Source organism: Equus przewalskii, chromosome 9, assembly GCF_037783145.1.
Source record: "Equus przewalskii isolate Varuska chromosome 9, EquPr2, whole genome shotgun sequence".
NCBI classification, from domain to species: Eukaryota; Metazoa; Chordata; class Mammalia; order Perissodactyla; family Equidae; genus Equus; species Equus przewalskii.
In genome coordinates, this window is record NC_091839.1 from 60,992,013 (window position 1) to 61,005,975 (window position 13,963).

The window sequence follows — 13,963 nt, forward strand, 5'->3', positions numbered from 1 at the left end:
AGGGTGTGGGTCAGGAGATTCTCATTTGCCAAGCATAAGAATGTGAAATACTAACTCTTCAAAGTGGCTTTATGAACTGTGGAGAAGGTAGAGGCATTTCTGTGGTTTCAGTCTGTCTATATGTGAGGCTGTGTGCCTGGCTGCTGGAGCTCCAGACAGGGTCTGCAGCTGGGCTGGGTTAGTCTACTTTGTGCTACTGCTGAGAGTGAGGGATAGAGCGGCCCTCTGGGATGCCTCAGAAAAATCTTTCAGAAAAGAAAACAGTAGGTGGTTTCAAAGCCACTTCTTCCCGCTTGCGTCTGATGGAGGGAATATTGTGAGGGTTCAGTGTGTTTTAAGCACTGGTTCAGTCTGTACTGGTTAAGGCCCTAGGCTCTTGGATTCAGAGTTTTTAGCTCAGAAGTCACATATGGCTGTCAGAAGGTTTTGTTTGGTCAGCCCGGTATTTTTCCTCCTGTTGTGGTTGCTGTTGCTTTAATTTAATTAGTTACTAACTGAAAAATCAGGCCATTTCAACTCTCCCCAAATTTCACGGCTCCAGTTTCTTTTGGAAATTCTGGCCCTTCAAGGCTCGTGTCCTTTCCTGGTGACAATCAGCTGAGTTAAGCACCTGCTGCCCTTCTAGACAAGCCGTGGCAAGTACCTCTTGATTTTCTCAGTCACACCCCACCGGCCTTGCTCCTTTATGGTCCCTTTCTGGCTCTATAGGCATTTGGGTCTGTGCCTCCAGCTCTAGAGACCAGCTGAGGGTTGGCCTGAAGGCAGACAGTCCCCTGGAGGCAGGAAGCAAGAGGATAATGTCGCTGCCTCCTGTTTCAAAACCTGGCTCCTCGGTCTAGCTGGATGACAGCTGACAAGCTACGCTGAAACTTTCCAAGTCGCAGGTTTCTCTTCTGCAAATGCTGCCTCGTAGGATTAGTGTGATGAGCAAATGAAATCAACTTTAGTTTATCCTGGAAGCTGGCACTTAGTAAGTCCTCTATGAATTGAGGTTAGCTCTTTACATTGAGATCTTCAACATTATTATTAATGTACCTGAGACAGGAGGGTAGCTGAGGAATATAAGTTATATATATAATATTTTTAAGGTAAGAGATTATTTTATTCCTTAGTAATTCCTCAGAATATTTTATACCTTTTCCCCTTGCCCCAAAAGTTATTCCTTTTACACTTCCCTGATTCTGTTGATATGAGAGCCTATTTTCCCTCATTTTGTCTTCACTGTTATCTTTTCATGTACAATTCTTTTATTTCGGTTTCTGTATTTTAATATTCCACTAGCTAGGCAAACCTATTTTTTGTTTTCTAGACTTTATTAATGTAGATACCTAAAAAAAAAGATTATAAAATTTTAGAAATAAGACTAATTGTGTTGCAGAGACATGGGGAAAAAACTTTTAATAAAAGGTCTTTTATACTTTTAAATTGAATTTTATGATTTTGTCCTACTCTCTTTGCTGTCATGTCCTCCCTGATTCCTACAGAACACACAGTAATGATATCATACAGGAACCTCCCCTCATGCACAATTCTATTGTTCTTTTAAAGAAATAAGGGAAAACGTAGTTGTTTAATTTCTTTTTTCTTTTTTGTAAGGAAGATTGGCCCTGAGCTAACATCTGTTGCCAATCTTCCTCTTTCTGCTTGAGGAAGATTGTCACTGAGCTAACATCTGTGCCAGTCTTCCTCTATTTTATGTGGGTTGCCACCACAGTGTGGCTTGATGAGCCGTGCTAGGTCCACGCTTGGGAGGTGAACCTGCGAACCCCCAGCTGCTGAAGCAGAGCACACAAACTTAACCACTACGCCACTGGCCAGGCCCCCTTAATTTCTTTTTTTATCTAGAAAAAATTAAATTATACTTCCATTTTTCTAATAATTTGTTAGAAATGTACTTTATTACACCTTGATAACTGCTATAAACCTAAAATATTTTTGTTATACTGATAGACCAAACAAAAGTGCTAAAGGCAAATCTATCATCTAATTTTAGATTTTACATAAATTAGTCGATCTTTTCAGGATAAAGAGAAGTATACCGAAGATATTTTGATATAGATTGAAAGTTATCTTCCCTGAAAGAAAGATGAATCTGAGAAGCTAGCCACACTTTAGAAATGTGTGCCAGTGTTTATTTAGAATCCCTTCTATTTTATTAGAAACAGGAACGGTAATTTCACCAGCAGGAAGTAATACAATACAAGTAAGTTTAAAACTGCTTCGATGTCCATTGAAGACATTTTGGATCCAAGGTAAGAACCCAAATGAGAAATAATAAACTTCCAGTCCCTGATGATTCATTTAAGTCCTGATTAACTAGATGGAAGCTTCCACCGGGGGAAGAGTTGTGGTTCCTCTTGGCCGGTTTTGTGTTCCTTTCAGTGCTCTTGAGAACTTTGTCCTTGGGCAGCTCTGCTCTGCTCTGCTGTGTCAGGCTGCCGGACAGGAGTTGATGCTCACAGCACCGCTGACCAGGGCTGCTTTACTGAAGCTCACCGGGCGCCCGTCGATCATAAAGTGACGGATGCAGCCTGTGAAGGGTCTGCCGGGTGCCAAGCGCTGTGTCAGGAGAGACTCTGAAAAAAGACAGTAATGAAAACAAAGATTGCAATCGGGCCACTCCAAGCCCAAATATTACTTTGTGGCAAAAATATACATAATAATTGCTTACATCATTGAAATGATTTACATGTCAAAAGTGGAATATAGTAATATTTCTCAGGAATATCATCTGCTTTCCAAGTAATATGAACACGTGGTAATTTTAGTTTTGCCATGTTTTCCATGATCAAATTTCTGAGTATACTGCAGCTGTCTTCCAAGGCTGAAATTGACCACTGACATGCAAAGCCTCAGCAGTGAATTTTCAGGATCTACCTGTGCTCTTTAGAGTTAATTTCACCTGGGCCTCACTTATTTTGTGTGCTTTGCTGAGAAGCGGGAAATTTTTACCATCCACACTCTTTTTGGACTTGGTTAATGTTTCTGTTTAATTTGTATCACTACTTTTCACCCTTAAGCCTCCACATTTTTGCCAAGCTCATAAAATATAATGAGAAAATAATGAATTCAAATAAACTGAATTCTAATTTTTCTGAGCTTAGTGTTTAAGAACAGTAAATAGGATAATGATAACCAGCCTAGTCTCTGGGTGGGCACAGGTGCCCTGAGGTATGCCAGGGGAATCTTCTTCCCTTAATTAGAGATCTCGAAGAAGCCTTATGCTTATTAATTGTACAGACACAATTAAATGTGTTGAGATGATAGAAGCAATATAATTTAAAGCAATTTAGAGAGCTTAGAAATATCATGAAATTACAATCCATTTAGTCAAAGCTTATTATTATGTACAAACAGTTATGTGAACAGTAGCAGACAAAAGATGGAAAACACTTAGAAATCACTAATTCAGGAAGGAACATAGAACAGGACAGCAAATTAAACATCATCAAGCAGCTGTAATAAGTTTTCTAAGCAATGTAGATTAAGAATATGCAGAAGAAGCTTTGTACTGAAAATAAATCATAGAAATAGAATTTCATATTTAGATTAATTATAAAGTTTTAGATTTGGAAGGGACCTGAGAGATCAATTCCTTTGTCTCTAGATTAGTATGACTATATATATTCTTCAAGCTTGCTCAGTGTGCTTCATCATCAGAATAAAAAGGAGTGAACAGGAAAGACTATAAAGGGGAAGAAACATCTATTTCTTGTGCCCATTTTGGAGGCTAGTTTTAGAACATGGATTTCGATTCTGCCCAGGCTTACCACCCTTCAGTTCATGGGGGACGTCATCTAGAGGAAATAATTCATATAGAAATTATGGCCTGCATAATTCACCACACAACTAATTGTAGGTAGCGAGAGTAAAGTGCCCTAGAACCCTAAGTAATTGATTAATAAAATCAACACATGATTTTAAGCGCGAGCATTCTTCAGGTTGAAGTATACAAAAGAATGAAGAATTTTTGGTAGAGAAATGAATGGTCAGATCTGTGTTGTAGGGGACTACATTAACTTAAAAAATTCTCTAACTTCTAACTTTGATTTTTAAATTTATCATACAGTAAAGTTGATTTTTTTTGGTGTATAGTTCATTGAATTTTAATGTATTAACATTTTATTGCTTGAAATAATGTCACCAAGGTTCTGCGTGGTATAAGAGAACTGGTTGGGATTCCAAGAGAATTTAGTGCATCCAGGGGTTTTATTTATGACTAATTTCCTTTAGTCATTCTTTTTAATGCTCCAGTTTCTGATGTGATTTTAGTGGAACTAATCTTGAACAGCTCAAAATGATATAATTAATGACATTCAGCTTAAATTATAATTGCTTTTGTTCTAGGCTTACTGGCATGATTCCTAGATGGGATTAAAGCAGCCATGGTGCAGTGGGCTGCTGGTTAGGCCCCCCTGGCCTGCTAGTTCCTGTGTGCTGGCTCATTAGCTAAAATTTGCTACTCATTATATGTCTCAGGCAGGCTGAATTTGGCTCAGGTACATCTTGCCCACCCAGCCTGCGGCGCTTAGCAACTCTTGTAGTGAGAGATGACGGCAGTGTGTAATTCTGAGATCAGACTCTAAAAACAAACAAAATTCAAAGAGACAAATATTTATTTGAGTGACGTAGTAAGCACTTTGGATGCAAAGTAAAGAAGAAATACTATAACTTCCATGAGGGAGGGCCATGCTTGTTTTGTCCATCTCCTGGAGCCCAGCACGGTGCTTAACAGACAATAAATGTTTGATGTGGGTTGAATGAAATCATGTTCCCTGGCAGTAAGGAGTGTCCTAACTTCAACCATATTGTGTGTTAAGAGCTACAACAGTGATATGCAGAGCACATTCTAGGGAGAGAGGGGACGTGTGTGTAAGCAAAAGTCTGAGCTGAGCCTAAAAGTCAATAAGGAGTTAAGTTCGGGGAGAGTGGGAATTGTTCCTTGAAAAGGTACTAGAGGAGGTAAGGAAGAAGAACGTTTTCCAGAAATTGAGGCCCTGTGCACTTGTACAAAGGCCTGGAGCAAGCGAGCATCCTTGAACATTCAGAGAACTGCAAGTCCCAGAAGGTGTGAGGAGAGCGCAGAGGCAGGGCAAGGAGGGGCCAGAGGATCAAGGACCTCGCATGCTGTGCTGAATTTGATCTGTAGGCCCTCAGGAACCTGTGAAATATTTTACACTATGCTGTGCTTTCTAGGAAGAAAGCAATGTGCAGACATATAAGAAGTGATATGACACACCTTCCACATTGCACCTGCGTGAACTGCAATGGTGGCCTTTGCCAGGATCCCTTTCAGAACCGAAGGCTGGAGCAGAGTAGAGGACTGGGGAATGGAGATGGGAGTGGATAGTGGAAGCAAAGGAGAGGAAGGGCTGCTTTTTGAGGGTCTCAAATCTTTCATCAGTGAGTTACTGTTATTGTCAATACTGGTGTTTGAAAAATTCACATTACAAAGCAGAGGAGGGCTTAGTTGCTAGTATTTTGGAGGTACCCAAGGTCAGATGCTTAATTTTGTCTGTACTTTCTCACTCTCTCAATTAAAGCATTATTTGCCTTTACACGGGTCAGTCTTAAACAAACTAGTTAGGAGACAAGGAAAACCATGTTAAGTTTTTCTTTAAAATCCCCACCGAATTCCACTTGTAAAAGCTTGGTTTTCTCCTTATATCCCTCTTTCTAGCTTTAACATTCAGTTTTTCCAAGTTTGTGAAATGTGTGAAACAAGCAATTTCAACATAAGGTCATGGTTCCTGCTTCCAAGGTTTAAAACAATTGTGGGGTTCCCTAAGGGTCCTCCTATCATCATCCTGGATTATACACCATTCTTGGTAGATGACAGCAGCAATGTACTGACGATGTTTACAGAACTGCATCTGGGGACCTCTCTTAGGGATGTCACACATAGGAACAATGGAACTTATGGTTTGCAGCTGTTGCCTCCATCCAGACTAATCCTCGACAGGGAGAACTGTGTATCTCTTCTTCCCTGCTAAGGAAGGGCAGCAATTATCAAGAAACTTTTAGGTTCTCACCAAGGTTCTCAGATCCAAGAGCAGTATTAGTAAATGAATGTTCTTTGTGCTAGAGATAAAACAGAGCGTGTGTTTCACTGTGTGTATGTGAGGAGACCACGTAAAGGCAAGAGAGAAAAAAGTGAGCAAATATGGCCAAGGGAGAGTACTAGCTACCGGTTAGAATGCTGGGGTCTGGTTTTTAGGGGTTGCTTTGTTGTGATCCCTGTATGAGGAGTCGCAATTGTCAGTATACTGTTTCCTATGACAGGACGTTATATCTAAAGTCTTGAGAATTATTAGGTGAATTATGAAAACACATGGCCCAATTCTTAATACTAGAGTAACAGTGATGAGAACTTACTGCTTTTGGGATTTGGAAACTTGTCCTTTTTAAACGACTCTTACCTGGAACACCTCCAACAAACACAGGCTCCCTGTGATCAACTGGTTTGGGATTCAGGGGTCCAACCACATGGTTCACTTCAGAGTCTACGTCCAACTGAACCACATTTGAATCTCTAATAACTGAAATACAGGGAAGAGACTGGTCATAAGTGGCTCTGGAGTGAATAATTTTCACATGAAAGGGACTCATTTATCACAGCAACGGCTTTTATTTATCCCAGGATAAACCCCTCACTTTCTTAATATCATTGAAAACATCAACGTCTAACCAAGCAAAACACTGTAACATTTTCCTTCGAAAGGGAGAATATTTAAGATACTCTTTCTGCTACTTCCCCCCCATAAGTTATGCATTATTTAAGCAACTCCCCAAGCCTATTTTGGCAGCATTCATATTTTCAAACCACGTGTGGATTCAATATGCACATTTTCGTCCAGTAACATATGCTTTTCTCTCCTTGGCTACCTTAGACCGTCTTCCGTCACCTGTTCTGCCATCTAAGTTATAGCCGAAGTTCTGCCAAGCCATTATCCCACAGGCGGGTGTGTAGACTCATTTTAGAAAGGAAACCCAGGACACTCAGCTTTCTCACCTGTAATTCTGTGCCATCTGCCATCACAGAGACTCTGCTTTGGTGTCACTGAGGTGGAAAAGTCTCGGATGCCATTGTTCACTTTCACTATGACCTGCAAAAGACGGGGTACATTATATAATTTAATTTCACTTCTCCTCATCGTGATAAAACTAAATTTCTTAAGTAATTCACCACAGGGAAGCAACATCCACACATGATTAGCTTTACAATTTGAACACAAGGGGTCACTCTTCAGTTGGCTATAGAAATGGTTTAAACTCAGTGCTCCTAGGAGAGAGAACAAAATGATGACACAGGCGAGAAGACGAGGGAGAGGAACAATAAGAACGAATTCCTTTAATTTCTAAAGATGTTATACAAAGCAGTTAAGGTATCAGTGAAGAGCATGGACTGTGTGGGTTCATATCCCAACGCTCCTACTTACTCTGGGCATCTTCTTTCTCATTTGTTAAACAAGTATGATAATAACAATACCCACTTCACAGAGCCATTGGGGAGCTTAAAGGAACTAATCCGCATAAAGCATAGAATAGTACCTGACACATAGTAAGCATCATACAGGGACTCATTATTATATGGTTTAATAGAATGTACTGGAACCAAAAAAATCAGTTATGTTAGGAACAACAATGAAAATATGCTGCTTTTTCTTTAATATTTATTTGAATACTCTCATGAATGTTCTTTAGTAATACTATTTTAGGATGAAAGCGGTGTTTATAACAGAATTTTATTTCTGTTATACCAGTTGAAAATAATATATGTATATTATATGTATACACACGAACATGTGGTATACATATAGATACAAAGATATTTTAGTGTTTGTTGGCTTTTTTTTGAAGATTGGCACCTGAGCTAACAACTGTTGCCAATCTTCTTTTTTTTTTTGCTGCTTTTTCTCCCCAAATCCCCCCAGTACATAGTTGTATCTTTTAGTTGTGGTCCTTCTAGTTGTGGCATGTGGGACACTGCCTCAACGTGGCCTGATGAGCGGTGCCATGTCTGCACCCAGGATCCGAACCGGCGAAACCCTGGGCCGCCAAAGCAGAGCACGCGAACTTAACCACTAGGCCATGGGGCTGGCCCCTGTTTGTTGGTTTTGATAGTTGGATATGTCTGCTGTTTGAATTTGTTGTAAAAAAGTTCCAATTATTTTGTTAAAACCCTTGAATTATGTTGTTATCATTGATGATTTTTTTTCTTTTTTAGCTATGCCACGTTTCCACAGCTCTTTGCTGTAACCAAATCAATTCCCAGTATATGACTCTAAATCCAAACATTGCTTTCATTTAAATATCATGTTATGGCTTCCCCATTTTTTCCCTCCAGTTAAGAAAGATTGATGAAATAATTCTGTGACATAAATTTGCTTCAGATCCAGAATCCAAGGTCAGAGGAGACTGACAGTTGAAACAATTCGTAACACACTACCTGCCCGTTTTTCATGTGAACGTTTAGGTACTCCCCATTGACACTGTGGCCGTGAACAAGCGTCCCGGAACTGCTTCTGGGACGGACTTCAAATGCAATCTCAAACTTCAACCCGATATTGAAAGACTCATCTGGGGAGAGAAACACTGTTAGCTCTCACGAACAGCAATCTAAATTTTGTAACCACGGTGTGATTTTGTAATTATATATTCTTATATCTGTTTTTGGAAGTTTAGCACATTTTGCAATAGATAAGTGGAAAGTGGCATTTTCCACATTAGAAACACTGTGGAAAGCTCTGTGGGGGCTGAGATAACCAGCACACCACTCTTGTTTGTGGGAAGCGGGGTGTGGACAGTTTGCTGAAAATCCACTATGGCCGTGGAAGCTCAGGGGAGAAGAAATTGAGTCCAGCTAGTAGGACCCTTTAATATTTCCAAAGTGAGGAGGAAGGGGCACAGGTGCAGAGGCTGGGATGTGTGGAGAGCACTGTGGAGGCCGGGGTGGCCGGATCGTCCCCTGCAAAGGGAGAAGGAGGCACGGTGAGTGGGGAAGGGCTCCAGTGCTCCAGTATGGAAGTTAGATTTTTTTCTGCAGTCATTGAACAAGGGAGCTGACTGTATCAAATCTGTATGATAAAATAATTCTTAGACAATGAAGAAATAACTAACTGGTGCCAGTGCTGTAGAGAATTTCAGAGGAAAGAGAAAGTGAGGGCAGCAAAAGCAGTTAGGAGCCGCCACTGCAGTGATGCAAGAAAATAAATTCTTAAGAGTAGCTGTGTTCATGCCAAGAGACTCATTGCAAACTGCGGCATCTTAATAATGTTCACTTGACGTGGCTCCTTATAAATCACTTTTTAATTTTTCCTGCTATTTGTTAATGTTTATGGAGAACATAAATTGCGCAGGTCGCTGTGCATTTCAAGCTTTCCATGCCTTTGAGTTCTTATCACTGGAATTCAACAAAGGGCTGAGAAATGTGAGTGTTGGTGTTTCGCTAGGGATAAAGGAGGAGAAGGGAAAGTAAAATCACGAGCCAGACAAAGAGAGGAAATACTACCTCCACTTATTCTATTGGACCTGGTTTAAGAAAGTATACTTGGCCGCACTGGGGTGTCCTCATTGAGGGGATGTACAAAGCACCTAAGTGCCTTGAGCACAGGGAAGATGTGGAACGTTCTATTTCCTTCTCCTAACCTCCTTCGCAGCACCTATCCTGGGGCCTTCCTCACACTATCAGTTGCTCTATAGAATGCTTGTTGGGTGGATTGGATGGTGATTGTGTGTACCCTGTTAGGATTTTATTCATTTTTAGAACTATTATGTGCCAATACCTGGCAAAGGGACTGTCATACCAGAGGCATGCAATAAAACTTTGTTGAATAAGCGAGAGAATAATAGTTGGGGAGAATAAAAATCCACAAATAAAATTTTGGAAGGTTAGTGTTGTCTGCTGGGTTGCAGGCAAAGGGAGGATGTGGAACTTCCTTTAGTCGGGACAATGGGTCATGCTAAATGGGGGCAGAGAAAGACCTAGAGAGCAAGGTGGCCAAGAGCCGACATGGATCAGACCACGGAGCAGCACAGGAAATTCTAAAGGAGCCGAGATGGTCTGCGTCCAGAGGGTTGGCAGCTGTGGAGAAGCTCTAATTTGGGAAAGCAAACAGGGACGGGCGCGTGTGTCTCTCTGGAGCGGTAGGAGGGGAGAAGTGGTCCTTGTGGAAAGAGGCCATTTTCTAGGTTGAGTGAGTTTGGCATGCTGAAGTTTTAACTCTGGATCCAATATCCCTGTTAGCCACTCCCAGGAAAGACGTATTTCATGACTCATGTTTTCAACACGCATCACTGTTACCTAGAACCACGTATCCTCCTTCAGTTGAAAAGTAAGTTCCTGTTTCCATTGGACCTTCGAAGCAAGGAGTCACGCTAAACGTCTGAGAAGCGGAGGCGATGGAGGCCCCATTTAGCTGCAGGTTGCTGAGACAGCCACTGAAGCTGTAGACTGAGTTTATCTGAGGGGAGAAGATAATTCTTAAAATCCATTTTCCCAACACTCACAGCTGCACCAAAAGGAAACAAAATGAAGAGATTTGAGTCTTAAGAGAAACCAAGCAATTCCTTGTTTATCCTAGCTATCTGAATGATCAATAGTTTTCCAGGTAGTTGCTTTTTGTATCTAGTTATTTGAAGCTGGAATTTTGCATTTGATAATGTCAGCCTGCAGTAATTAAGCTATGAAAATTTTTCTACATACTGTGACAAAATAAATGGCAGTGGTTTTCAAATGGCATGTTGGAAGTATCCTAGTTTGTTTTCGTTCAAGAATGACAGCTGTGCCCAAGATCACCTAATGCTGATGAGGGCTAGCAAAGTTCTTAACTGCTAAATCTACCATGGATAAATAAACGCAGAAAGCTTGCACTGCTGGCTTCATTAGCTGTGTCTGGGGTGGAGCATTTATCATACGACCAGAAGGGAAACTCAGGCTGCTTCAGACAACTGATGTCACACTGCTTTTAGAAATCTTTTCTTTAAAGAGCTTGTCATGGAATGGGGCTACTTACCTAAAATCAAATTAATTATGAACCCCGTGCCCCTTTTTAAATTTTATCCACATATATTAATGGATCTTAGAAATGTATTAACTCTTGTGTTAAAGTCAAATGCATACTTATGTTAAGAAAAATTCAGTACTTTGGTGCATTTCCTTTATTGCTACATATTTCTTTTAAAGGTGCAATATTTTAAACTTTTAAATTACAAAAATAACATGTTTCTTACTATACCCTTCCTCCCAGGGTTAACCACATCTCCTTGCACATTTACAAATTGTGTGTGTGTGTAAGAAACAAAAATGAGATCATAGTTTACATAATGGTCTGAAAGGTTTTTTTCACTCAATAACATATAATGGAATGACTTGCTTTTTGTTTTTGGTATTTTTTACAATAAAAGTCTAAGTACTTGCTGAACAAATAAACATCATCCTTGAGGCATAGCTTTTCCTGACAATTTATACTGCTGAAACGTTTTTCATCTCACCTCTACCTTAGAACCAAAAGATCACTCCTGACTTTGTGACATCACAGGGCGGACAGACATCCCATAGGACAATACCTCTCTTTGATATTCCACCTCAAACCAAACTACAGTTTTACTCTTTCAATTTCCTAACCATAAAATGACGGCTGGATTAAATGGTCTTCCAGCTCTAAAGGTCAGTGGCTGTACCTGGGCACAACTGGCTTACCTGGACATTTTTCACAGCCCTTCCGGGAGCCACACCTCCCAAGTAAATAGGGCCCTTGATTTTCCAGGCAGCTCCAGTAGGAGGAAGGCTTTCTTCTAGAACTCGAAGACCATCAATGATCAGTTGGCCGCTGCTTTTTTCTCGGATAAATATCACCTGCATGGAGAGAAAGACAGTAGCACAGTTCAAGTACATCCCGGGATGAGGGGAATGGCTGTGATCCTCACCTCCCAACTTGGCTTTTGCAATGCTGTGGGAAATCTGCAGAAATTGTTTAAAAAAGCAGTCCTTTCTCTGGAGGGTAGGAGTTCATCCCTTCCTTTAAAACTTGGTTCAAAGTTAAGGCCTTTTTAAAGTTTAAAGTCAGGCCTATTTCTGAATACAGCTTATATTTAGCAGAGCTCTCTATGAAGCTCTTCCCAGTGGGCCAGCCCACATGCTCTCTCTCCTAAATTTATTGTAATTAATTGCACTGCAGCTTGCATTGCTTATTCTTTCCATCACACACACACTGATTTCCTTCAATGTTTAGGAAATTCTCCCTGTTGTATCCCATCTTCCTAACAGATTTAGTCTTTGTATCTTCCAAAGCTTAGCCTATAAAAGACATTCAGCAATCATTGTTGAAAATTTAGAGAATTATAGGCAGTGGAAAGAAACCAGTCAAATGAAAAATCCTTAGAAACCAGACTTCAGTTTATGGTGGCCCTTGATCCTTTGGTTAAAATAATTGCACTAAAAAAAAAAAAAGAAATGGAAGTTGATCTGCCAAAAAAAGAAAAAGAAAAAAAATTGAGGATCTCCTTGTGGTGTAGTGGTTAAGTTCACATGCTCTGCTTGGGCGGTTCAGGGTTCGCAGGTTCAGATCCCAGGTGAGGACCTAGCACCACTCATCAAGCCATGCTTTGGCAGCATCCCACATAAAATAGAAGAAGATTGACACAGATGTTAGCTCAGGGCCAACCTTCCTCACCACAAAAAAAAAAGAAATTACACTTAGCCTGTATCTCTTGCAAAATAGAATGCTTCAAGATTTTTACAAGGAATTAATAAAAGTTTTTGATGTTGAGCTCTGAGTATATATCAACAGAACTTTAAAAGAGACGTTTCTAGAGAATCCAATAGTGGGGCATTAGTGTCAGTCCCTTTGACAATGGTGGACATTTGCTGATGATAATATTCTCTGCCTTCAACTTACATCATGCCACAATCCATCATTGTATTTCTCTTGGCTTCTAATCTTCAGTTTCTTGTGGCCAACATTAAACATGAAAACCAAGCGGCCGTGGGCTAAGAATAGAGTCATGAAGTCATTCTCTTCTTGATCTGAGACATAGAAAATCATCCCATGGGAGGAACGAGTTTTCAGACGAATGGAAAACTGAGACCTTGCAAATGAAAAGAAAAATCTTACCACCTGTAAAATGAGCCTGAGGGCGATCTCTAACTTCCCAAAGCAATGGAGTGTAAGGAAGAATAAATAAGTTGCCATCCTATCTAATCCCAACCAGCACTACTTCTAATTATCCTTTAGTATTGTTAATGAATATTAGGTAAGCTTGACTAGTTTAAAAATGTAAATCCTGGTCTACCTCCTTATACAACAGAAATACATTCCACATTGAAGGAAGTGTTTCAGTAAGGATCATATCAGTATTGCTTTGAAAACATGGTTGCAATTCGTTTAATAAAAATCTGTATGTTAAGGAAGCTTATTCATGTGGACAACATACTAGTGAGCAATTAATATGCATGCAGAAATTTACATAGAAACTATGATTTATGTACTATCTAAAATACAGATTCAATTTTTTCCCAGTAAGAATTAATCAATGGATATCACATGTTAAAAAGAGCCACCAGAGTGTGTAGAAATTAAACAAAACTCTCTAGAAATTTAGCTCCAGGCCGTAGATAAGATACATTTATTTAGGCTAACTTCTAGTTTGATTAACTCTAAATTCTTCCTGAATTACACGAAATATTGATTCTTCCTATTAGGCAAATAGCAAACTAGAAGGCACTAGAGTTTTCTTATTGAATGCACCCCTGTATGAATATTTGAAAGAGCTATGTAAGACCTATATAAGAATATTTGGATGCTAACACTATAACAAGAAATCCTCAATAATACTATAACTGGGAGATCCATGAAAGATTGGGGAAAGGCAAGGGGTTTTGAGACAGCTTGAGGGCCAACAGAAATACAAGTGTATTGTGTTTTCAGCATCTTTCCTTATTAACCTTCTAGCAGTTCAGATA

At 39.9% G+C, this 13,963-nt stretch overlaps 1 protein-coding gene across 2 annotated transcripts in view; it reads right to left on the reverse strand.

Annotated features, from left to right (window-relative positions):
* Positions 1-2,105: 2,105 nt before the first annotated feature.
* Positions 2,106-13,963, reverse strand: part of LAMA4 (laminin subunit alpha 4) — a 133,963-nt gene continuing 122,105 nt past the window's right edge. For both annotated transcript variants that reach the window (XM_008514782.2, XM_008514781.2), the window contains exons 32-38: positions 12,900-13,089; positions 11,702-11,857; positions 10,304-10,463; positions 8,450-8,580; positions 7,013-7,106; positions 6,420-6,539; positions 2,106-2,576 (exon numbers count right to left, since the gene is read on the reverse strand). In XM_008514782.2, the coding sequence (XP_008513004.2) occupies positions 2,431-2,576; positions 6,420-6,539; positions 7,013-7,106; positions 8,450-8,580; positions 10,304-10,463; positions 11,702-11,857; positions 12,900-13,089 (997 nt within the window). In that variant the 3' untranslated portion in view covers positions 2,106-2,430. The remainder of the gene's footprint in view (positions 2,577-6,419; positions 6,540-7,012; positions 7,107-8,449; positions 8,581-10,303; positions 10,464-11,701; positions 11,858-12,899; positions 13,090-13,963) is intronic.